The 25,351-nt window shown below is 40.2% G+C and overlaps 1 protein-coding gene and 1 long non-coding RNA gene across 7 annotated transcripts in view; one reads left to right on the top strand and one right to left on the bottom strand.

The window, feature by feature from the left end:
• The window catches only part of LOC118971143 (uncharacterized), a 120,387-nt gene that overhangs the window by 40,325 nt on the left and 54,711 nt on the right, over positions 1-25,351 (bottom strand). The gene's annotated exons all lie outside the window — the stretch shown is intronic.
• The window catches only part of HEPHL1 (hephaestin like 1), a 69,639-nt gene continuing 44,793 nt past the window's right edge, over positions 506-25,351 (top strand). For 2 of the 6 annotated variants that reach the window (XR_012122485.1, XM_037011651.2), the window contains exons 1-4: positions 507-697; positions 12,328-12,572; positions 23,717-23,929; positions 24,603-24,782. Coding sequence is in view for 5 of the 6 variants with exons in the window: in XM_037011651.2 (XP_036867546.2) it covers positions 528-697; positions 12,328-12,572; positions 23,717-23,929; positions 24,603-24,782 (808 nt within the window). In the remaining variant the exon portion in view is untranslated. Of the gene's footprint in view, positions 698-12,327; positions 12,573-13,280; positions 13,492-18,435; positions 18,461-23,716; positions 23,973-24,602; positions 24,783-25,351 lie in introns of those variants that run through there. The other 4 variants (XM_073215842.1, XM_037011652.2, XM_073215844.1 and 1 more) reach the window with 4 other exon arrangements.

The raw sequence follows: 25,351 nt of genomic DNA, 5'->3' as shown, positions 1-25,351 counted from the left end.
TAGCCTCATAAAACAAGCTGGAGATGGCGGAGGGTGATTAAATCACTCCCTCTGCCCTCCCAACCAAGATGAAGCCTTCTTTAGCACTTGGAATATTTCCTGATGCCCCGGTCAGGCCAGCCAAGATTTTTGGATTTTCATATGTTTCAGTAATAGGTGGGGAGAAAAAAAGAGGAAGAAAGGAGAAAATCCATCAGCCCAACTTACTGCGTTGCCATTCTTGGCAAAGATGAATAACTAATGTGAGAACAGAGCACCAGAACTTCCAGACACACGCCTGTTTGGCTTGGGCAGTACATAAATAAGACAGTTACACATTTCTTAGATGGCCGGCAAAAGTTTTGTCGTCACAGCAGCTCCCCATCGAAGCTGCTGTGCTTCCAAGCTGTCAGCCTCTGTCCCAACCCCAGGCTACCTGAGGAGGAGGAGCTGGGCCTTGTTCATTCCTTATTCATAACTGGCTCTGAGGGGGAGGGACAGGCAGGGCTGCCTCCTGCGCAGGCTGCTTCCCTGAGTTAGATCCACAAATGCCTCGGAAGCAGCACGCTGACTGCATCCTTCTCTTCACCTTCCTGGGTCTGTCTGGGCTGGCTGGCGCAGTTACCAGAACATACCACATTGGGATAGTGGAGGAGTACTGGAACTATGTGCCCCAAGGGAAGAACGTTATTACTGGGAAAAGTTTTGAAGGAGACAAGTGAGTAAACGTGGGGTCCCACAGACTCCCAGGTTCAGCTTCCTGTCGACTTTGCATGGGGAAGATTGTATTCCTTGGGTGGTCATAATGCGGGCGAGTTGATCGAAATCCACAGGAGGGGTTCTGTGTTTGTTTGGAGGACCCGAGCGAGGGTGGGTGTGCAATTCGGAAGAGACATTCTTAACCCTTCCTATTCATTGAGCCACATCTTCACCGCCGTGTACGGGAAGGGCCATATACACAACCAGGTGTTTTGCATAATGGCTTACTCTACAAAGGACACTTTTCACTAGGTACCACCAGGAATTTCCAGGGAGTTCTGGATTCAGTTTGTTAAAAAAAAATTAAAATAATGGCAACCCCTGGGATGAACATTGAACGTTTTCAAGAATTCTTCACTGTTAAAACAGTATTGTGTTAGTTTTTATTTTTGGAATCAAACATCTTAATAGGAGATACGTATGCTGTAGGTAGTTATGTTTTGTTTTGTTTTGCAATGTTTAAAAAAGACAGGCAGTTACAATAGATTGGGCTTGTATTTTAAGAATTTCCTTGAGTTACTTAGAAATGGTCTTTTCACTGGTGAGAGGTTTGTTTTAGCCCCGACGCATGCAGTCTGAGGGCAAATTCTAGCTCCAGAGCCCATGGCATCGCTGGGTGAGATGGTGACAGAATGTTCTATGTCCCTGGTTTTTTATTTTTGCTGAGTAACACTTGTTCCCTTTCTCCCCCTTGGGGTCCAGTATCTTGTATCTCTTACTTGTTACCTGGAGCTCCATCCAAAGTCCAGAAGCTTCCATGCATATTTTCAACTCTGTGGTTCTTAGAAGATTATTTGAGATGTTCTGGCAACCACTTGTGGATATTTGGATACCGGCTTCTTTTCTGAAAGGCAGAACCCAGTACATTCAACATCCGAGTTCCATTTTCTAAAGATGAGGCAAATTGCTAAGATGCAGGAACACCACAGGGTCTGCCAACAAGTTAGTAAGAGCCAGGTCCCCCTGCCCTGGGGAAGGACCAAGACCCAGTTGGCTTGGACACACAGCTTCTGGGTGTTCTAACAACACAAAGGTGGCATAGTCATGGTCTGTTTATTAAAGAAAGGTAGTGCTTGTGCCAGCCAGTCTGCCAAGAAAGATGTTTCCTTAAGCTTTGTACTAGGAAATGAAATGTCCAGGGGACTGTTTCCAAAGAAAGCTCTTGATGTCTTTCAATCTCACATCCGCTGACCATTGGTGGTGGTAGTTTTTACTGTGACAAACCGATGTGGGATTGAAAGGCTGCTCTAACTGCAAGGAACTCTCCCTAAAAATAGAGCTCTGCTGTCCTCAGCAAAGGCTCAAGAAAAAATGGTCATTATGAGCAGCAATTGGAGGGGAGACTATTCAAGATGTGTACATGAAGTGTAGTGAGTATTGTCTTTAATCTCAATGATATTGGACTGCATTTCCATATGGCTGAGTAAGAAGCACAGACTTTTATCTTTCTCCTAAAATGCCTATATCAGTGCAGCTGTTTGTGAGCATTTATTCGGACCCAGTAATCCCACTTTCAATTGATACTGCTTGCAGAAGTTACCCTCATTTTACAAACCCAAAACTGAGGCTCTGAGGTGAAGTACCTGTCAGGGTTTATCGAGTAAAAGCAGCACCAAATGCGGTGCTTGGCTCCAGAGCCCATATTTTTTCACCACACAACTTGTTTCTTGGCAAAGGTGAGCTTTTCCCACTGAATTAAACTCAGCTTTGATAGAAACCAGGGATTCCAGTAATAAGAACTCTATAGAAAGTCCCAATTTTTACCAAAGACAGGTTTAGTCTCAGTTGTCATGCTTCTCAGAAAAACACTGACAATGATCACTGGTGTCAGTGACCAAACCAGTTACCTAGGATCATTAAAAAACCCGAAGTACTTTAAATACCCAAAAACTAGAATGCTCTTTCAACAAAGCTGGATGTAGGAAGAAGTAAGGGGCTCTTTATTAATCATTTCATCCAGAAGATGATGCTTTGAAGGATGTATAATAAAATGTATAAAAACAGTTATGGTAAAAAAAAAAGGGCGGTGATGGAAAGAAAGCAGGTGTGAGTGAAACAGAGTTTGGTATCAGATTCAAGTGAAGTGGTTTAACATATGGTAGGACTCTTGCCCTGTAGGAGCAGCTGGCATCCTAGATGTGCCTGGAATGCCAAGGTCCCCAAATGGTTCCTCCTGGTGTGTAAAGAGATAGCATGTGTGCAGGGCTGAACTGACTCTTGAAAAGGGGAGCATGGATGAGTACACAATGCATATTGGTTCTTATCAGCAATCCCATCAGGATGTACTACTGGTGTGGCAGGTGGCTCAGGGCACGTCCTAGGAAGGCACAGTTGTGGTATGCTGCTGACCCTTGTTTGAAGACCACAGAACACATATCACAGGTGCTATGATTCACATGTGAAGATGTCACAACTGTGGGACATATATGGACTTCAATATGTGTATTCTGCCTTGTGCCATTTCCCCAGTAGCAAGAGTCATCTTGGATGATGTGACCATGCCTCTCACTTAGCTTCTTATATTTCTGAGGACAGGCTGCTGTTTAGGATATTCAGACCAGACAAATGCCTGACATGCAGAGGTCCAAGAGAGTCAGGTGGATAGTCCTCCACTATGAGTGGAAAGAGCCTGAAACGGGAATCAGGAGACCTGACTTCTCATTCTTGCTCTGCCCCCGATTTGCTGTGTAAACTTGACCATAATGTGTTACATAATCTTTCTGCACATCAATTTCCTTAATGTGTATAACCACAGAGTTGAAATATAATTCCTAAAGTCACTTGCAAAGTATAATTCAAGGTATCAGAAATCATTTCTGAAACTGAATGAAAAACATCTTAACCCGACTTGCCAGTTCTAGAAAAATTTTTGTAATGGTGAACGAAAGGAGAGAGATGATGTGTAAGGTTCAGTCTAGGAATCAGAGTCAAAGAAGACTGGAGAGTGAGGATATGTGAATATTTTTTAAGTATTCTCTATTTTTATTCACCTATCCACTCTTTTCCCCCTGTTCTTTAAGAACTCTCGCTAATTCTTTAGTTCATGCACAAAGCTTTTTCCCATAACCCTGGCCTGTTCTGACCTGTTTCCTGGAGCTTGGTGTCTTTCCCAGGCTTTGGACACAGCATTTTCTTCTCCTTGCATTGCTCCCTAGTTGTTTGATGTAGACCAGGAACCTCTGCAGCTGGAGGATAAATGTCATGATGACAGAGAGGAAGGCCCAGCATTATATATTTAATAATCCTCCTTCCTTACACAGAGCGACAATAATCCATGGAAGACGGAGCACAAGGCTATTCATTTAGAATCACTAAAATAAAAACCAATCACTTTGTCGACTTCATTCCAGTTGCTTTACATTGAATAAGGGGAATAGGCAAGAAGGAGGGGAACAGAATAGTGGATGCTGAAGTTTTAGTGATGGAAAAACCTTCGAAGTCAAAATTAGGCAGTGCCAAGAGTCTAATAAATCCTGATTCATAAGGATGAGGTAGGAAATAAATTGAAGTCATTTTGCCAAGACTCTACAGCAGTCAGACGGTGCAATACAATTTTCCGACTTGGTACCTCTCCTTGATCATAGGATTCCAGAGATACAATTCAGACTATAAGCACTAACATTTCCTAGAAAATATAGGACTTAGGAATTCTATTTAGAAATAGTCTCTCTAGATGTATACATTCTTCCTTTTTTCCACTGGGCTTAATGGGGACACTGGGCTTCTTTGATTTGCCTGGGGATGGTGTCAGCATTTGATCCATTCATGCCTGTCCTGCTCAGGCTCATAAAGCACTTAATTAACATGCGCCTGTGCTTCCCTGGTAAAGCCTGGTCTTTAATGGAACCAGAGTGGGGTCACCTTATTGAAAGCCACAATTCTCACCAAAGACCTCATTAGGCAACCAAGACATATACACACGTACAGGTTATTTCTTCCCAGTGAAATGTGGGGGTTTTTGTGCATGCTAACTTACAGGCAGAACGACCCTTGGATATAAGTGAGGCCAACCACTGCCCAAACCCCAAATTTGTAGGATCTGAAAGGGTGTTTATCGACCACATCACTGTGTCAGCCCCGTGGATGGCAAAGGGTTATGAGTGCCCCTTAGGAGCAGGTGCTTGGGCAGGTGTGAGGGAGACACATATCTGAAAAAAGGGCCACAGAACTGAAGCAGGTAGGGGAAGGGAAGTCTTTTGTAAGCTTTGGAATAAAGGGAAGGATATAACGTCATTTAGGTTTGGTCTTAGATGGACAGTGACTTTCAAATCTCAACTTTTATCTTGTCAGCAGAAAAAAATAACATGCATTGGACCTGGTGCCTTGTGAATATTTTGGGACTGTTTTATTCCCTTTATTAGGTAGTGGTTGCTTTTGGCTGCCAGTAGAGGCCAGAATAAAATGGCTTAAACAAACTAGGGTTTTGTCGTCTCTAACAAAAGAAATCCGGAAGTGGACAGTCCAAGCTGGCAGGACACCTAGTATGACAGGATTTCAGTGGCATTCTATATTTCTGACCCATGATCCTTAGCAGGTGACTTAATTCCTCAAGGAAGTTCATGGTCACAAAATGGCTGCTAGAATTCCAGCCCTCATGTCTGTGTTCCAGGGCAGAAGGGAGGAAGAGTAAAGGTAGAAGGGGCACAATTTCTGCTGCATGAGACCTTTTAAGGGCTCTCATGGAACCCCACCCAGCCAATTCTGTTTACATCTCACTGGCTACTCAAAACTGACAAATGGGGCTTGGAAATAGAGTCCTTTAGTTATGTGCTTTTCTGGCTGAGTAAAACCAGGATTTGATCTTGTTACTGAGAGAGAAGAGGGTTATGTGTATTGCCAAGGCAGTTAGCAGTCCCTGCCACCCTCCCTGCCTTGGTTTTGCCTGTTCTCCATCCTTCATGAACACCTTCTTAGGCCCTCTCTTCCCCTTCCCACATCCAGGTAGTGGGGCACCAAGGCCTGGTTAGTGGGACTTGAGAGAACTCACAGACGCACAGTAGCTGTCACTGTGTCCTTGCTACATTCCAGGCATTGTCATAAAAGCTTTCCATGCCATGCAGAGAGGTGACAGGTCTCCTGTGCCTGGTCAGGGCAGGTCTCCTCAGCCAGGCGCAGCCCAGCAGTGGTCTAGCAGAGAAGCCTAGGCAGCCTGGTTTACTGGGGAAGTGTGGAGCTCAGGCACCAACTGACAACCTTAGAATTCTTGCTCTACTAACTGAGTAAATAATTGAATCTCTCTTTCTCTCAATGTTCTGATTAGTAAAATGGGATGACAGTACTTGCTCTGGGGGGTGCGTTAGTTTTGTGTGGCTGCTGTAACAAATTATCGCAAACTGGGTGGCTTAAAACAATAGAAATGTATTCTCTCCCTCTTTTGGAGGCCAGAAATTCTAAAATGAAGGCGTTGGCAGGGCCACACTCCCTCTGGAGGCTCTAGAGGAGAATCTAATCTATCCATTGCCTCTTCCAGCTTCTGATGACTATAACCATCTCACACTTTTGCTCCGACTGTATCCTCTGCAGATGTTACTTCGCCACGTATCTTCACTGTTTTCTCCCCACAACACACGCTCATTCGGGCTCTGTATGGTGTAGCTGTCCCTTAATATAGAAAACAGGATGTTGCCATTTATTCTCCAATGTCTACATTTTGTTTTTCCAACCAGATGGTAAATCTCTTGAGTGCAGGTACTGACATTCATATATCTTGGCCCAAGTTTCTAGTTTAATGTCCTTAATACAGTAGAGGTTCAACAAATGCTCAATGGTTGAATGGATAGGGGGAAAAATACCATGAAAAGACCCAGGTTGCAGAGGATGGTGGTCTTGGCGAGCTGCGCACCCTCTCTGAGCTACCAACTCCTCAGAATCTAACCTGGAATTCCACTCTGCATGGGTTAGATGATTCCCAAGGGCAGATTTATCCTGACAATGATTAACCCTGCTGCCTCTTGAGAGGTGTTTCCCTTCCCAGAACTGGCCCCAGACTTGGCAATGTGAATGTTCTATACCCCCATTTTGTCTAAAGCAGTTGCTAATGTGAAACTTCCCAGCCCAACTTGAGTCCTTCACAGCAGACAGCAGACACCTCTTCAGCTTGAGGCAAGGTGTGAGAATGTTGGCCAGAGTAGTGACTGCTCAGTTCCTCATAGTGGGGCTACCCTGTGGCTACACTATAAGTAACTCAGAGCCCACCAACGCAGGCATTCTAGCTATCCTGAGTGTACTCTCTGTATATTCTAGCTATATATAGAGAGAGAGTGCACCCTACCTGTATGGGTGGCTGCTTCCTGTGGCTGGCTCCCTTGAAGATACCCACTTGCTTAGTTTCTGGAGCAAGATTTGCATCTTCTAGGACTCATAAGAGCTGGAGCTTTCTGTCCTATTGTTACGAATGCATTACGTGTTCTTAGGGTTGATTTGCTGCAGAGACACTAAAAAGACTGCTTTCTCTCTTATTTCCACCCATCCACTAACTTTTCTACTTTGGACAGTTCCAATGCTTTCATATCGTTCTTATGTTCCAGTTTCAAATAGTTACTGTGGTTTTTGTTTTGTGCTGAGTACCAGAGAATTGTGTTTTTCCAACTTGCATGCACATCAGAATTGTACTAGTCATAGTAAGTCAGGTTGTTCTCTAACAACAATCCCAAACCTCAGGGGCTTGACACCACAGAGGGGTATCTCTCACCCACTTGGGTCCACGGACTCCAGGACAGCTGTCTTCCCTGGGCAAGTTAGCAAGCCACACTGCTTAGATCTTGAGGCCTCACTATCTTCACTCCAGTTTTCCTCTGTAGCAGAGGGAGTGAGGAGGTCTTGCGATGGTAATTAAATGCCCCGGCCTAGAAGTGACACATGTTATTTCTACTCGGCCCATTTTCCAGAATCTCATGGTCCTACCTAACTTCAAAAGCTCTTGGCTCTCCCTTTCGGCTGGGAGGAAAGAAGAATACGAATGAGCAAGCACTGGAGAGTTCTACCACAAGAATCCTCTGGTGAATGTAGGAAAAATACAGATGCCAGGGCCCTGCCACCACAAAGTCTGGTTCAACTGCCCTGAAAAGGGGCCTGAGGACTTACATTTTTGGCAAATGTCCCAGATAATTCTGATACAGTTGGTCCATGAGTCATTTGGGAACCACATGGACATTTGGGAACCACTGCCTTAAAAAACTAAATCCCCTCTTGGTAACTATTGGCTATTGACATGGTAAAAACTGACATCCAGGAATGTACAAAGCACGTCAATATATAACTCACTGCTAAACTATGCAGCATATTCAATAAGTGCTGTAGGAAGTCAGTGAATATTGATGCTTTGTTTCATCTCTTGTTTGGGTTTTTCTCCCAGACAACTCACAGTAAACAACTTTTCCACAGCATGTATTTGCATGTGTGTGTATACTTTTTGTGGTGTGTGTGTGTGTGTGTGTGTGTGTGTGTGTGCATGCGTGCACACTGGGAGTCCAGAGAAGAGAAGTGAGGAGGTCACATGTCCATCTTCCCCTGCAGGGTCTGTGGAATGACAGGGCCCTCCCTGTGCATAACCTCATTATGGCTTTTTAACCTATCAGATGAGCCAAGAGAGGACACCAGGGACTCTGAATCTATCTTTGCTCTGCCACTGCCTTACTGGGTGACCCACTGCGGGCTGCAAAGCCAGGCAACTCCATACATTGGGGCTAATTAGTCAGACTACGGATGACTCAACTCTTCCTCTCCTTTTTCCTCCTTCTTCTGAACAGTCTGTTCAATTAGTACTTGTATCAGCTGCTAGTTAAGAAGCCTGAAAAACACTGGCTTAAATATATTGGAGGGTTCTTTTTCTGCTTACACTAAAGAGATCCAGAGGTTGGCAATCTACAGGGCTCTAGGTTCCTTTTGACTTTCCACTTGACCATCCCCAGGGTGTGATCCTCTTCCTCATTCTCACAAAATGGCTGCTGAAGCTCCAGTCACCATATCTTCATCTCAGGGATGAATACAGGGAAGAGGAAGTACAAAAGGGGTCTCTGCCCACTGAGTCCAGAGAGGTACCATTGAATGACACCTGCTTCCATCTCATTGGCTAGAACTATGCCATATGATGACCTAAGCTGCAAGTGAGGCTGAGAAATGTAAGAGCTCAATAGACATCATACAGCCCCAGTGTCAGGCATCTGGACTTTTTATCCTATTCCCAAGATATTCTGGGTCATGGAACAGAAAAGGGCAATCTCTTGCCCTTGGGCAGACACATGCAGGCTTGGTGGATATGATGAGGCCGAAGACCTAGCGTGCACAGAACAGAGTGTGGCCGAGGCGTCAGTCCCAAAGCCTGAGAGAGTGGACTTGTCAAGCCAGAGGCTGAGCAGGGACTCTCTTCTCTCCAACTCAGGGTGCAGGCACTGTGCTCCCTGAACACGAGGCCAGTCACCCCACAGACAAGGATTACTCATTCTAACAACACACTTTGTGGTGGCAGCTTTGTTCAGAAGTAGAAGGCACACAGAAGAGAAATTTGGCCTATCAATAGCCAAACAGCCTGGACCCTTTTTTCTAAACAAAAATGCGGGCTTGTTTTGATTATGAAAGTAAATACACAGGTACAGAGTAAAACACTCCCACAGTACAGAGGAGGGTGAATGAAAGTAAAGCTCTCATTCTTTCCCGCTCCTGCTCACCGACTCAGTCCCACGGCCCAGAGGCTATACTTTCATGGTTTTCCTGGCCTCCTTCGAATGTTTGCTTGCACGTATGTATGTGTACATTGTTCAAAAACCACACCAATCAGATCATGCTTTACATGTCATGCTGCAATTGTTCTTTCACATAGTATCTTGGTGATCATGCCACTTTGGCACCTGTAGAACCATCTTATTCTTTTGTATGGCTATATGGTGTGACTGTGCCATAATTTATTTACCCAGTCACCAGCTGAAGAACATTCTGGTCTTTCCAGGCTGTTGCTACCAAAAGCATTATTGTAATTCTCTGACACTTTTGTCAGGACTCCTGCCCCACTGGTCCATTATCTGGATCGAAAGCTGAGCGTGGCAGCTGGAGGAGAGGAGCTTTCGGGCCTCAGGGAGAACTAGCCCTATTTCCTGGCACACAGACCTTTCCCCATCTAGGCCCATCCCTGGCCCCTCTGTGGGGGACCCGAACCCATGGCTTCCTCCTTTGTTCCAGGAATCCCACCCTCTTACCAACTCTACACCCAGGTCAGGGCAGGGTTGACATTTGTGAAGGCTCTGGGCAAATAAATAATATGAAGCTCCTTCAGCTGATATTCTGCAAAAATACTTGCTCAACTCTTATTTGCAGGAAAGGCTAAGTGCTGAGGAGGCAAAGGTGCACAGGTGATGGCAGTTCCCATCCTCTCCTTGGCTGCAAGAAGAAAGAGCCTACCCTATGGTGGGCCAGTCCTCCTCGGAAGGGATTTAGGTAACCACCTGTTATTACTAAAGCACATGCCCCGGGGTCTTCTTCTTCCACCTCCCAAACCCCATTCTAAGAAGCTGCTTCTTTCTGATCACGGACAATACTGGGGCAGGTAGGAGGCCTCAGCTGGTTAGAGTGCGGAAGTGATAAGGCTGTGAAGAAATTACTTTTTGACTTGACTTTAAAGCTGTGCTATGTTCTTTTTAAATGCTTTTCTTTTTAACTTCGTTGTATTATAAGCTTCAGTTCATAGCTTATAAAAAGGCAAGGTGGCTATAAACTCTGTTTGCTAGCAAGTCCCCGGGAGAAAGAAAACAGTCGTTGGAAGGCAGGCCCAACAAACCAAACTCATAAGGTCACATGTCGGGTCTCTGAAAACAAGTTCACTGGCTATTTTCTGGTGGCCACAAACTCTACTCTGGGCCCACGCATCATGATACAGTGCCTCATGCATTTCGGTTACAAAGGAGACCTGGCAAGTGAGTAGACCACTCCCTAACTGTTGCTGCTCTAAGAAGATAACTCAGTGACTGTTCTGCTAGTAGTGATATTATGACGTCATCCAGCTGTAGAGGAGGCCGTACCCCAAGACCTGGAGTACTGTGTTACCTGGCTGTCTGTGTAGAGCAAGGGGAGCAACTATGTACCCCACAGGCCTCCCACACCACATTCCCAGGACGTCTTGAGTGGATCACAGCACTTCTTTCCTCTGGTTGAACTCAGCCTTGACTTCTTTTCTAAGCAGTCACTACCAATTCCTTGCATATGGCATACAAGTTAAAACCTATTTGCCATCCTGAGTCAAGAGGATATTCAGAGTCAAATAAGACAATAAACACTTTCTTACAAATACAGTTTGCAAAACCATCCCAGCTTTGATTTGCCAATCTGGGGAAAAATTCAAGGTTTTTAAAATTTTATTTTATTCCAAAGCCATTAAGCACCAGCTCCTCCAGGCAATTGCTAAGCATGGTAAGTAAAAAGATATTTGAAGGATTTTTGTCCTCAATGAGCTCACAAACCAGAAGTGTATGTACCTTACTGTAATACATTTTGGTAAGTGTGTTATTTGTGCATGAACTGAGCCCTGTGTGTATACAGCAGGGGAAAAGAGGAAGAGTTTGAACTGACTTTGAAGGATGCTTGGCAGGTGGAGGATGAGAAAGACCACTCAGACTTAAGAAAAAAATGTGTGGAAGTCTTGGAATGCTAAAAGGACACAGTGCATTCTGGGAAGGGTGATCCTCAGAACTGGCAGAAGCATGAGGGCACAGGAATTGGGCAAAAAGGGAGGAAGTACGATTGAGAGGAAGAGCTGGACTGGTTGCACCCAAGAAGACAACTCCTGCTTTGACTTAAGCCACTGGATCCGTCTCTGCAGGTTGATTCAGGTGCCCTCTCCTCCATCTTCCTTTATCTCCAATCTTTGCTTCTTCATGGCAGGATGGATGCCTGGCTACTCAACACAGTGATCTCTGACTCCATCATCCTCAAAAGCCTGTAGACTGAGCAAAACTACCATTCATGCTAGAGACTGCTGGGGACCTCTGTGATAGGAACCACTTAGGAGCTTGTATCTGAGTCTTTGGCATACAAACATTTCATAATCTCTTTGAGGAAATGAAGATGAAGCCCTGAAAATATCTCTTCTTTAGCTTTTGAATCTATAGTGCTTTTCCCAACTTTAACAAAGCTCATACAAATCCATCAGTTAATACGGAAGCTATCAGACTTGGTGAGACTCCATCAATACAACTGGCATTTATTCACATACTGCTCTATGCAGTTACTGAATTTTTCCATTATTAGATCATAAACTTTTTTGTATCCCTTCATAGCACCTAGCAAAGTTCCGGGAATGTAGTAAGTGCATACTAAGTTCTTTAAATGAAAAAGTGAAGAGGGACATGTTGAATGAAAGGGGCAAATGGACAGCATGACTTTATTGTGGTTTTGCCTTAGTTTTGTTGTGAATACTATTTGTGCCTCAGTTTCCTCACCAGTAAATTGAGGTGAATCTTATCAGCTCTACAGAGGTTACAGGGTTATGTTCAAACACCAAGTGAGAAATCATATATGTAAGTCCTCTGTGAACTGCTAAGATAATCTATTAAGATTTCTCTTTTAATTTCAATTGTAAAATATTTTCCTTCTTACTTTTAGACTTGCAACCTTATTTCTGGAAAGAGGGCCCAACAGGATAGGCAGTCTTTACAAAAAGGCTATTTACAAACACTACACAGATGAGACCTATTCCACGGAGATCCCCAAACCTCCCTGGCTTGGATTCCTGGGCCCCATCATGAGGGCTGAAGTGGGTGATGTGATTGTTGTCCACTTAAAGAACTTTGCTTCCCGACCTTACTCTTTGCATCCACATGGCGTTTTCTACAACAAAGATTCAGAAGGTAAGTATCAGTCCTGCGTTACTGGTGTCTTGGCTGTATTTCATAAATAAGGCAACTGCCAGTTACAGTTCAGGGGATTCTAAGACAGTGACTGTGCAAGCTCATCTGCCTTCTCCCCATCTCCTTCTGCGATCCTGCTCACTCTCTTCTTTCTTTCCCTTTCCCTGTTTCCTTCCCCTTTCTTTCTCACTCTTCTTTACATTGATATACAACCTGGTGCTGGACTCCCTTGGCACACGCTCCACCACGCCCCTGGAAGCCACTCACTTTCTTCCCTGTCAGTCAGCGGTACCTGCGCAGCGCACTGGACAAAGAGCCACTCACAACAATGGGTTCCAGCGCCCTATCACCAGGAACAGCCTTGGCTGGAGGGACAGTGTCTCAGTGTATGCTGATCCCAGCTTCCCTGCTTCAGGCTGTATCTTTGGTGCCTCCCTTCTGAAACAGCCCTGTCTTCTTGGGAGTACTTCAAAAGCTTCAACAGCAGTTTTTCCAGTCCTCCCTAATTAAAACATTTTTAAAAAAACAATATTCTTAGGCTCTTGAGCAAGAAGTATGCCTCAGAAGTATTTTTTGCATCCCTGTTGCATTCCTGCTCATGACCACAGGTCAAATGGTGTGACACCTGCTACAGCACTGGCTCTGGGGAAGGTGTCAGGCACAGTGCCATTAACTCTGATGAGGCTCACTTTATCAACAAGGAGGAGCTTCTGGGTATACTAACGTCCCAAGGCAGCCAAACTTGCTAGGGTTGCCACAGCCAGCTCCGTCTAAGCAGACAGAGGAGAGACCTCTGCTGAGGAGCACACGATTGGGATTGCCTTTTGTTCTTGGCCCTTTTCCTCTACCTGAAGAGAAGCAAAGCTCCCATATCTGGAAGTTCTTAGTTGCTGAGGATGAGCATACAAAACTGTGCCAGGTAAACTTTAAGGACTTTTGTAAATATAAAGGATAATCATTGATGCATTTTCTTTAATATAGTTATGTAAAAGCGTTATTTATGCTTCAGGTAAAAAGTAAAGATGTGTGTGCCTTATTAAATATGGAGAAAATAGGGATGCCTATAAATCTTTAATTTTTATCTTCACTAGTTCATGTTTCTGGGAAGTATACATTAATAAAGCTCATCGTATTCTGAGAGATCACCTAATGATTCTAAAGCTCTATAAGGTTCCAGAACCTTTTTTTAAAAACTGTGGCAAAATACACATAATATAAAATTTACCATGTTAGCCATTTTTCAGTGTACAGTTCAATGGCATTAAGCACATTCACAGTATTATGTAATCTTCACTACTATCCATTTCAGTACCTTTTCATCATCCCTAACTGAAGCTTTGTACCCATTAAAAGGTAGCTCCCATACCTGCCTTCCCCCCAGTGCCTGGTAGCATCTGTTCTACTTTCTCCATGAATTCGCCTACTCTAGGTACTTCACATAAGTGGAATCATACAATATTTGTCCTTTTGTGACTGGCTTATTCACTCAGCATAATTTTTCAGGGTTCCATATTATATATAGCATGTATTAAACTCTCATTCCTTTTTAATGCCAACTAATATTTAATTGTATGTATAGTCTACATTTTGTTTATCCATTCATCTGTTAATGGACATGTGGGTTCCTTCTTCCTTCTGTTGTGAATAATGCTGCTATGAACATGAGTGTATCACAGAGCATTTTGAGAGTTTTATCAACACCATGAGGCCTTGCATCAGAAAAAATATTTGTACACAGAATTTTGAACTCAATTTTAAAGAGTGAGCCCTTGAAACCTTTAAGCGTTGAAGTTGAGAGCACCCAGGAAACCTCTATACTCTTGTCTTAATAGGCCTCTTCCATCTCAGGAGTCTGTTGGTTTTCCTCACAGCACTTACCAAATTTGCACACTATAAGTGTGCTTTTCTGTGTGCTTCCTCATTTGTGTCTGTCTCTACCTTAAAGTGCAGGCTTCCCAGGAGCAGGGACTGGGCTGGGTTTTGCTGGGCACTGTTCCCCACTGCTTGGCATGGGGCAATTGCTCTGTCAACACTTTTTGAATGCCTCCCAGATCTAGACCTATATTATCACTTTGTAAATCAGACAGAGAGGAAACGTGCCTGGAACAAATTCTCAAGCTGGTTGGGAGCTGAGCTGTGACAGACCAAGTCTCCTGTCTCCCATCCCAGGGCTCTCCCATCGCTCCACACTCTCCTGAGCCTTATGCAGGCAGCCAGGCAGCACTTCCCCTTCCTGTGTGCAAACCTCAGCAGGCCCCCATGAGGCCCTAGCTTGCCAGAGGGGCTCTTGGTAAATTTTGGAGCAAAGGCCAGGTCCCTACTTCATGGTGTTAGATCCTCAACTCACTTCTTCTCACTGACAATATATAGTTTTAAAGGTTTACCTTCTTTCATAAACCTTCCATTGAACACCTACTAGGTGCCAGACATGGACTCTGGGTCCTGAGAATAAAAGATGAATGAATCAGAGGCTATAGTAAAAAATTAATGATTATAAGTAATCAGAATTATTTTGGGGCTCTCAATCTATACCACTGTTCTATATATTATCCTTGCACCAATGCTGTACTATCTTTATTACTGTGGATTTATAGTAAGTTTCGAAATTGATAGTGTAAATTCCCCCAGCTTTGTTCTTCCTTTCCAGGCTTTTTAGCTATTCTAGGTCCTCTGCATTTCCATATAAATTTCATATCAGCTTGTTAATTTTTACCAAAAAAAAGCTAGCTGGAATTTTGATGAGATTACACTAAGGTTTACTAATCACCTGGGGGGAGATTGCCATCTGCATCTTAATGATGAATTGCTATTTTGACAATACTGAATCTTCCAATCAATGAATATGGAATATAAATCTTTAATTTCTATTAACAGTCTTCTAGTTCTATTGTACCAGATTTGCATTTCTTCCATTAAATTTATTTCAAAGTATTTGTCTTGATGACGTTATAAATGGAACTTTTCTTAATTTCATTTTTGCATTGTTTGTTGCTAGTGTATAAAAATACAATTGATTTTTATACATTTATTTTATATTCTACTAACTTGTTAAATTTGTTTATTAGTAGATGTTTAGAGGATGCCTTGAAATTTTCTATATACCGAATCATTATCATTGTGAACAAAGACAGTTTTACTCCTTCCTTACCAATTTGTAAACCCTTAATTTTTTTCTTGTGCCTTATTGCACTGGCTATAACATTCAGGACAATATTTAATAAAGGTTGTGAGAGAAGGCACTCTTGCCTTGTTCCCAGTCCTAGGAGGAAAGCATTCATTCTCCCTCCCATTAAACATGACATTAGCTGTGGGTTTTTCTTTGATGCATTTGATCAGGATGAGGAAGTTTCTATGTATTTCTAGTTTGTTGAAAGTTTTTAATTGGGTAACTACCAGATTTTGTTAAATGCCTTTCTGTTCCTTTTCATGTGATAATGTGCTTTTGTCCTTTATTAATATGTTGTATTACATAATTTATTTTTGAATGTTAAACCAACTTTGCTGGAGTTGGTCTGTGAATATTTTGTTTAGAATTTTTGTGTCTACATTAATGAGAAATATTGGTCTGTAGTTTTCTTGTGATACCTTTACCTGGCTTTGGGATCATAGTAATGTTTGCCTTATAGGATGAATTCAGAGGTATTCCCTCCTCTATTTTCTTAAAGATTTTGTAAAGGATTGGCATTATTTCTCTTTTTAGAATTTGATAGAATTTATACATGAAACCATCTGAGTCTGAGTTTTTCTTTGAGGGAAGATTTTTAATTACTATCTCCACTTCCTTATGTATTATAGGTGTGTTCCAATTTTTTATTTATTCTTGAGTCAGGTTTGGTCATTTGTGTCCTTCTAGGAATCTGTCAGTTTCATTGAAGTTGTCTAATATTTTGGCATAAAATTGTTTAGAATGTTCCCTTGGAGTCCTTTTAATTTCTTTATGGTCAGAGTGATGTCCTACCTTTCATTCCTGCTTTTGGTAATTTGTGTCCTTTCTCTTTCTTGGACATTCTAGACAACATTTTCTCAATTTTGTTCATTTTTTTAAAGAATGATTTCTGGTTTCATCTATGTTTTTATTGTTTTTTTCTCCTTTGTTGAATTTCTGCTCCAATCTTTATCATTTCTTTTTTTCTACTTACTTTAGGTTTAGTTTTCTCTTTGTTTTTCTAGTTTCTTACAGTGGAAGCTTATGTTACTAATCTAAGACTTTTCTCTTTTGACATAACTGTTTAACGATTCATTTTAAGGACTGCTTTAGCTGTATGCCATAAATTTTGATATGTTTTGTCTCCATTTTTATTCAATTCAAAATATTTACAACTTACCTTGTGATTTCTTCTTTGACTGATGGGTTGTTTAGATGTGTGTTGTTTATTTCCAAATATTTGTAGGATTTGCAAGATTTTTGTTAGTTGATATCAAATTGGATCCCATTGTGATGGGCAGATATACTTTGCATTCTATCAGTCCTTTAAAATTTATTTAGATTTATTCTATGTATAGCCAATTATCTATCTTGAGGAATGTTCCATGTGCTGTATATAAAGCAGCTGTATTCTGTAGTCATTGGGTGGAATATTCTATTGATGTCAGTTGGCCAAGTTGGTTGACAGTGTTTAAGTCTTCTATACCCTTGTTGATTTTGTTTATTTGTTCTATCAGTTACTAAAAGTGAGGTCTTGAAATTTCCAACAATTATTGAGTTGTGTATTTATCCTTCAGTTATATTAGTTTTTGCATTATGTGTTTTGAGACTCTTCTGTGAGATATGAATACATTTATAATTGTTATATCTTCCTGATAGATTAACTTTTATCATTACAAAATTTTTGTTCCTAATAACATTTCTTATCTTAAAATCTAATTTGTCTATTATTGAGAGCCATGTTATCTGTCATATTGTTACTTGCATTGTTTTGCTCTCAACCTATGTCTTTGAATCTGACACACAGATTGCATATAATTGGATGTCACTTTTTTGTCTAGTTAGGCAATTGGTAATCTTTGCATCTTTGCATCTTGATTGGGATATTTAAGCCATTCACATTTAATGTAATTATTAGTTGGTTTAATCTACACTTGCCATTTTGCTACTTATTTTCTTTATGCCTTCTGTCTTCTGTGTTACTCTGACTCTCCTTTATGCTCTCCTTGGTTGTTAAATATTTTTTATGTGTACTACTTATATTCCTATGTTGATCTTTAACTATATATTTTTGAACTATTTTCTTATTGGTTGGCCTAGGGATTGTAATATTCATTTTAACTTATTACAGCATATTTCATATTTTTACCAACTTAGTTATGGCACTGTATAGAAGCTTTGCTCCAATAAAACTCCATTCTCTTCCCCTCTTTTGTGCTATTATTGTCATATTGTCATTATATGTCTTTCTATATAAACTCAATAATGTGCTATTATATGTAGTACTTTATATTACCTTATGACTTAACAAAGAGAAGAAAGGAAAAATATATTTATAAAATCTTTTATATTAACTTAAATATTTCCCATTTCTGGTTCTTTTCATTTGTCCTGTGGATTCAAGTTACTCTCTGGTGCCATTTCTTTTTAGTCTGAAAGGCTTCCTTTAATATTCCTTGTAAGACAGGTCTGCAAGCAACAAACTATTCAGTCTTTGTTTATTTAGAACATCTTTATTTTGCCTTCTTTTTTTGAGGCATAGTCTTGCTGAATATAGTATTCTTGGTTGGCATTTTCCCCCAGCATTTTGCATATGTCATCCTATTTTCTCATCACCAATATTCAGATGGAAAGTCAACAGTTAATTATGTTAATGCTTCCATGTATGTGATAAGTCATTTGCCCATTTTCAATTATTTCCTCTGCCTTTTTTTTTTCAACAGCTTGACAACAATGTGTCAAGGTATGCATTCTTTGTATTTATCCTGCTTATGGTTCTTTATGCTTCTTTGATGTGTGGATTCATGTTTTTCATCATTTGGAAAAATTTCGACCATTATTTATTCAAATTTTTTTCTGCCCCCTTTGGCACACTATTATACATATGTTAATACATCTCATGTTGTCCTACAGATCTCTGAGTTCTGTTTATTTTTTTCATTTTCTCCTCTCATTTTCAGATAGGATAGTTCTATCCATCTTCAAGTTAGTGAACTTTATTCTTTTGTCATCTTGAATCAACTGCTGAGCCCCTCTAGTGAGTGTTCTTCTTCATTATTGTACTTTTCAATGCCAAAACTCCAACTTGATTCTTTTTTATAATTTCTGTTTCCTTATTCAGAGTCTCCATTTGCTGAATCATTTTGCTCTACATTCCTATAATTATTTAAACATAGTTTTTAGTTGCTTGAAAATATTTATAATAGATGCTTTAAAGTCTTTGTCAACATCTAGAGACACTTAGAGATAGTTTCTATTGGCTTCCCTTTACTGGGTCACATTTTCTTGTTTCTTTGAACATCTCATTTTGTTGTTGAAAACTGGACATTTTGGAGAGTATATTACAGCAACTGTGGATTCATATCTCTCCATTATCCAAGGCTGTTTCTGTTGTTTGTTTGCTTTTTTGTTTAGTAACTTGCCTAGGCTAAATCTGCCAAGTCTGTCTTCCCTATAGTGTGTGGCTCTAAAGTTTCTGCTCTTTTTATTTTATGTTTTTATTTTTAAACCTGGCTGCTGAGGGGTTGCCTCTCTATCTGCTTAGCTTTGAGGTCAGCAAATGATTGATCAGAGGTTGTGCTTATATGTCAGTAAGTCTTGTGTTTCCTGCCATTGGATCTGTGGCTGGATGGGGAACACACTCAAAGTTTAGGTGGTTTTTGTCTGCCTTGGCTTTTATTTTATGCTGGGCCCTTGGCCTCTCCTCCATGCACACAATATTAGAGTCAGTCGTAAGTATGCGAATAACCAACAGTCAGCCATTTTTCAAGCATAAACATGGTTGGATACCTTTATTCAACTTCCAAAGCACTGAAACGGTCATCTTTTTATTTTTAAATGAGTTCCATCTACTTTCATAGTTCCATTTGCAGGGAGAGGATTTGCTGACCTCCTCACTCTCTTAGTAATTTTTTTATCTTGGCAATAGTTGAAAGGATGCTCGCCTTAGAGTCGTTGCTCAATCCAACTTAGTATTTACTGTGAACTAGACACAATACTGGACACTGGGGGCTACAAAAATGAGTAAATCCATTGTTGTTGCCCCCAAGATATCCATCAAGGGAGACATAGAGAATGAAACTTAGAAGTGGGTGGGTAGGTGGAACTAACATTAATTGAGCAATTACTACATGCCAAAGTCCATAGTAGAGCTCTTACACACATTATTTTATTTAATAATAGGATTAACTAGTACTTTCTTGATCTCCATGTGAAACAAAATTAAGTATTAAGACTATTTAAAAATATATTTTTTAAATATAGAAACGCATAAAAAAGAGGAAAATATTCTATAGTCTGATTCTGTATATATCCACTAAAGTTGCTTCAGGGCAAAAAATTACACAAAAAGTAGTATATGAATATGGTTAGTAATTTTCAAAAGTACAAAAAGATATAAAAAGAAAAGTGAATATCCTGCTTCACTTGTTTCTTACCCAAAAGTCAATCACCTTTAAAAATTTCTTTCAAATTTCTCTTAGAGATTTTTTTACATATATTGGCATTTGTGTGTCTATGGTTATGTGTGTTTATACATTTGTTCAATTATGCTAAAAAGATTATACTTTAATGCTATTATGTACTTTGTTTTCCACTTTTTACTTCATCTTGAAGATTTTCTCATATCAGTACATGTAGAAAGACTTCCTTTAAAGTTGTACAATATTCTACTGTATAAACATGCCAGTTTGGTATTACTTAGGTTGCTTTCAGTTTTAGATTGATACCAGCAATTCTGCAATGAATATTCCAGTTCATGTATTTTGAAAAACATATTCAAGTATGTTTCTGGGGTAAATTCTTAAAAGTGAAATTACTGGTTATATCCATACGTTTTTTTTAATAGGAATTGGCAAGTTGTCCTCCAAAAAATGCACATTTACTCTTCTAACATTTGTTTATGAGCTAGCCTGTTTCTTCCACTACCCCATCAATCCTCAATAATCTCAAATCTAATGGGTGGATATTTGTATATTACAATTTCTAAAAGCCCATATATCCTAGAATACATACAACCAATGAATGTTTTTTAAATACTCTTAAATTGTTTGTGCTAGCACTGTTAAAAATCTTTATCAAACTCCTTCTTGGGAATGAGTTTAAGAACAATTCAGTAGTTACCCACCCCAAAATCACTTCTTACTTAATATTCCATTTAATTTGGATCACAAATGATATTCCTTACCTTCAGCGGTCACCCCGAGGATTAGTTTGGGGACTTTGACCCCTCCTTTCAGTAATAGCTATCAACCATTCAATAATAAGCTAAAGAAAAGGTAGTAAGTAAACTGTGAATAAAAGAATCTCTGGAAAAATTTCTATTTGTAATGATTTGTATCATATAGTCAAAACCAAATGAAGAATCTCAGTTCAAGCTTCAAAACAAGACTACTACCTGCTCACCCTCCCTCAGTTCCTGATCACCAACCTCTCCATATATAAATTCAGAAGGTTCCAAGTCAAGAATTTTATTCATAGGGCTTTGGAGTAAGACAGCGTATGGTAATGCCGCTCATTCATTATTTTATTCAACAGATATGCATTGAGCAGCCACCATACCAAGTACTGGGGTGGATCTTGCACATGTAATTATTAACAAAAAGAAACCTGGTTTTCATGGAGCTTATAGTCTAACATGAGAGACAGGCATTAAGCAATTATACACACAATACATGTACATAATTAAAAACTTAAGCAAATGCCATGAATAATAGCTAATGTTTATTGCATGCTGACTATACAGTAGGTGCTATGGTAAATGTTTTATAGATATTATGTCATATGAACTTCAACAACTCTGAGGTACATATTATAATTATTATAATTATAATTATTATCATCTTCCATGTAAGACTCAAAAAAAAAGGGATGAAAATTCCCCAAGTCACAGCTAACAAGTGATGGAGGTATGTTCTGATTCCAGGCAATCTAACTTCAATGGCTGTGAACCTAACCACTGACATTACTACCCTTTTCTCTGTGTGAATGCGTTTTAGAAAACTGACCTAATACAGGGAGTTCAGAATTGCCTGAGGCAGACCATGTTGGGACTTGCAATCCATGTTCAACACATTTGAACTTCATCCCCAAGAGTGTCAGGAAGCTATGGAATGATTTTAAGGAGAGAAAAATATAATCAGATTTGAGAGTTGAAAAGATCATTCTCGGAAATGGGTTAGAGAGGCAAGTGACGCAGCGAAGCCAGTGAGGAGGTTACTGCAGAGGTCTGCGTGAGAGAGAATGCTGTGGGGACTAGGTTCATGATGGTAGAGATGCGCAAAGTGGATGAACCTGAGAAGAAGCAAGGACAGGAAGACGCAGAAGATAAAAATGCTTCCTTTGTATCTGGCTTTGAATACTGGTGATATCTTTCATTGAGAAAGGAGGAGATGGCTGAGGACCAGGTTTGGGAGAGGAGAGCTAAGGTTCTATGAAATCATTTTGAGATTCCCAAGTGGAGTTGTCCAATAGACAGTAGGATATCAGTGTAAAGTTCAGAGGTCAGCTCCAGGTTAGACATGAGTGAGAGTGACTGGCATGTAGCTGGTTGGGCTGCTGTGGGGAAGGCGACATCAACCAGGGAGGGAGCTCTGGCATGGATGGAAAGAAGCCATTCTACCGTGAGGATTTCTGACAATGAATGGCAGTTAGAGGAGAATAAACTGGAAAATTAGACTGAAAAAAAGCCACCAAAAAGTGCAATGTACAGGAGCCAAGGGAGAAGAATTATTTTAAGAGGGAGTGAAATGACAGTATGATCAAATGCTGCTGAGAGGTTAGGTAACACAGGAATTTTTTTAAAATGTCATTTAGATTTGATGGATAGCGGTGGCACTCTGGGATTTTTCTATTCCTCTATCATGTTGGACCAATTATCAAATTAGAAACAGTAAACTACATTTAGTTTAACGTTGAGTAAAAATGGTTTTGTCAAGTACTTTTTAGTTATATTCTTAGCTTGTATTGAGAGACAATGTACGAAATTATTTTTAAAAATAACATTTTTGCCTCCTGTGGAAACCATTCTTGAACACATCAAAGACATAATTCATTATGTTATTCAATAATTTGTATACAATGATTTTCTTGAAAATATTCCCTTAGAATTTAGTGCCAGCAAAAAGTTCCTCTCTCTTAAGGAACTGGCAAGTTTCCTTTGATTGAACAAAGAAACAATATAACCTCATTATATTACTGATAATATTAACTCTACCTATAACAATATGATCTAGATATAACCAGGAAATTCAGAGCTATACTTAATTTTGAAGAGCTCTAAGTTTAGTCAATTAATTAACTAATTAATATCCTGCTTCCTTTATATAGGTTTTGCTCTCTGACTTTATCTTTTAGATATTATAGAGCATAGGGGTTTAATTTATAAAATGATTCATGTTCTTTTCAGAATAAAAGTAATTAAAAATTAACATGGAAAATAAAGTTTTATATAAATATATACATAAAAAGAAAGTATGCAAAAATAAAGTGAAAAAAGATGTAAAATAAATAGTCTGTCCACTATATTCCCAGTAAATTGTGGGGAGGTATCAGTGTAGTGGGAAGTCAGACACAATTAGGTTGAAATCTGGCCCCACCACATGCTAGCAGTGTTACTGTGACTTAATCTAAAAGCAGATATTAGTACCTACTGAATGGGGTTGCTTCGAAGAATGAGGTAAAATACCTAGTGCATCTGCTGGCACGTGATTGAGATCCCATACAGGTTTGTTGAATGAATTTGTGAACAAATTTAAGCATCTGGCTTTGTGCAGGACACTTCAGATACATTGTGCCATCTAGTTCTCACATCCCTGAGGGGTAGATATCAACATTCCAGCTTTACGGATAGAAAACCAATGCATTGAGAATTTAAGTACCTTGCCTCAATCCCACAGGAAATAAATTTTACTTCGTACGTGTTTGATTTCAAAGCTCTGGCCCTGTCTGTGTTGGTATGTGACCTCTGTGTTTTAACTATGTCCTATCTTTTCTTGGATAGGAGCTCTGTACCCAGATGGGACATCGGGAAGGAACAAGGATGATGATATGGTTCCTCCTGGGAAAAACTACACCTATGTCTGGCCAGTGAGAGAAGAATATGCCCCCGCTGAAGCAGATGCCAACTGCCTGACCTGGGTGTACCATTCGCACATTGACGCCCCTAAGGATATCTGCACTGGGCTAATTGGCCCACTACTGGTGTGCAAGGAAGGTAAAGAGGCTCTCCCCACCGCCATCTTCCAGGGGGTACCCAGGTGTGTTAAAAAGTGTATATAAACTTCAGGTCTTGTTTTGCCTGCCTCTTTCGCTCCATACACAATGTGCCCTTGCTCCCTTTCGGTAAGATTAGAGAAATTCTTCTAACATAGAAGATCAACCTGACACCCTAGTAGGAACAATAATTTCAGACTTCTGTCTAAGAACTGTCATAGCAATCTGAAACTTACATGCTTTTTTTTTTAAAGAACATTCTATATTAAGAGCTGTTCATATCACAATTATGCCACACTTAGGAAAGTGAAAAATGTAGTCAAATGACCAGGGGTGGTTTTGCTTCATTATTTCACCTGCAAAATCACTTGTCTATTTTATTCCCTACTCATTGATTTAGTGTGTCCATGCTCTGTCAATAAAGTTGACTTCCTTTAGAGATAGCTAGGTTTTCACGTCTATAGCTATGAAGACTGCTGTTTTATGACTTTCCTCTTCTACAGTTCTGTCATTTCCATTAAAGTCCTTCACTGCTTTTATGTTGCAGTTACTATTGTACATATAGATATTTGACAAACTTCAAACCTATCTGATACCACTGGCTGAAAGCAAAGCTTACCTTGATTTAGTTTACTTTGGACTTTTTTCTCTGATTTTTTTTGAATGTTTGGTAGGTATCCTGAATACATATTCAGGGACAAGGGCTGATGTGGACCGAGAGTTCATTATAATGTTTACTTTGGTGGATGAGAATCAAAGCTGGTACCTTGATGAAAATATCAGACATTTCTGCACTGACCCTGACTCAGTGAACAAAGAAGATGCCGTTTTCCAGAGGAGCAACAAAATGCACTGTGAGTGTCTCCCGCATTATCAAATACACACTGAGTGCCTTCTGTGTATCTGATACTATGAGGGAGGAAAAAACACAGAATGTCTAATGTAGTTTTCTAAGACTTATAACTCAGTGTTGAGGATGATTAGAAAGTGATTGAATAGATATCAGAACCTAAAACAATTGGAGAAGGGACAATAAACATAAGCTAAATTGGGTAGGACAAAGGTATGGCACAGAAAATGGAAGAATTAGTGTTATAATCAGGAGGTAAGCCCAGAGGATGAGGGGTGGTTTAGACTGAAAGGAGAAATAAGAATGAATCATTAACAATCCTGTAGTTTGCAACTTCTTGTTTATCCAGTGACCATTTTCTGAGGTGTATTTCAGGAACTACTCTGTGTGTGGGGTGCAAATACACACTTGTGAATTCATTGTTTCCCAGACATTCTTTAAACCAACAACATTTACTGAGCATTCACTGTGCACCAGGCCCTGTGTTTATTGAAAGTAATGAATTTCTATAGTTATGCTGTCCACTGAGACAGAACACCTACTCATGCTTGTTTTGGAGAGTAGTGGCTTAAA

Source organism: Manis javanica, chromosome 11 (genome assembly GCF_040802235.1).
Source record: "Manis javanica isolate MJ-LG chromosome 11, MJ_LKY, whole genome shotgun sequence".
NCBI classification, from domain to species: domain Eukaryota; kingdom Metazoa; phylum Chordata; class Mammalia; order Pholidota; family Manidae; genus Manis; species Manis javanica.
Note: the sequence above shows the minus strand (reverse complement) of the source record. Positions and strands in the feature narration are given on the sequence as shown.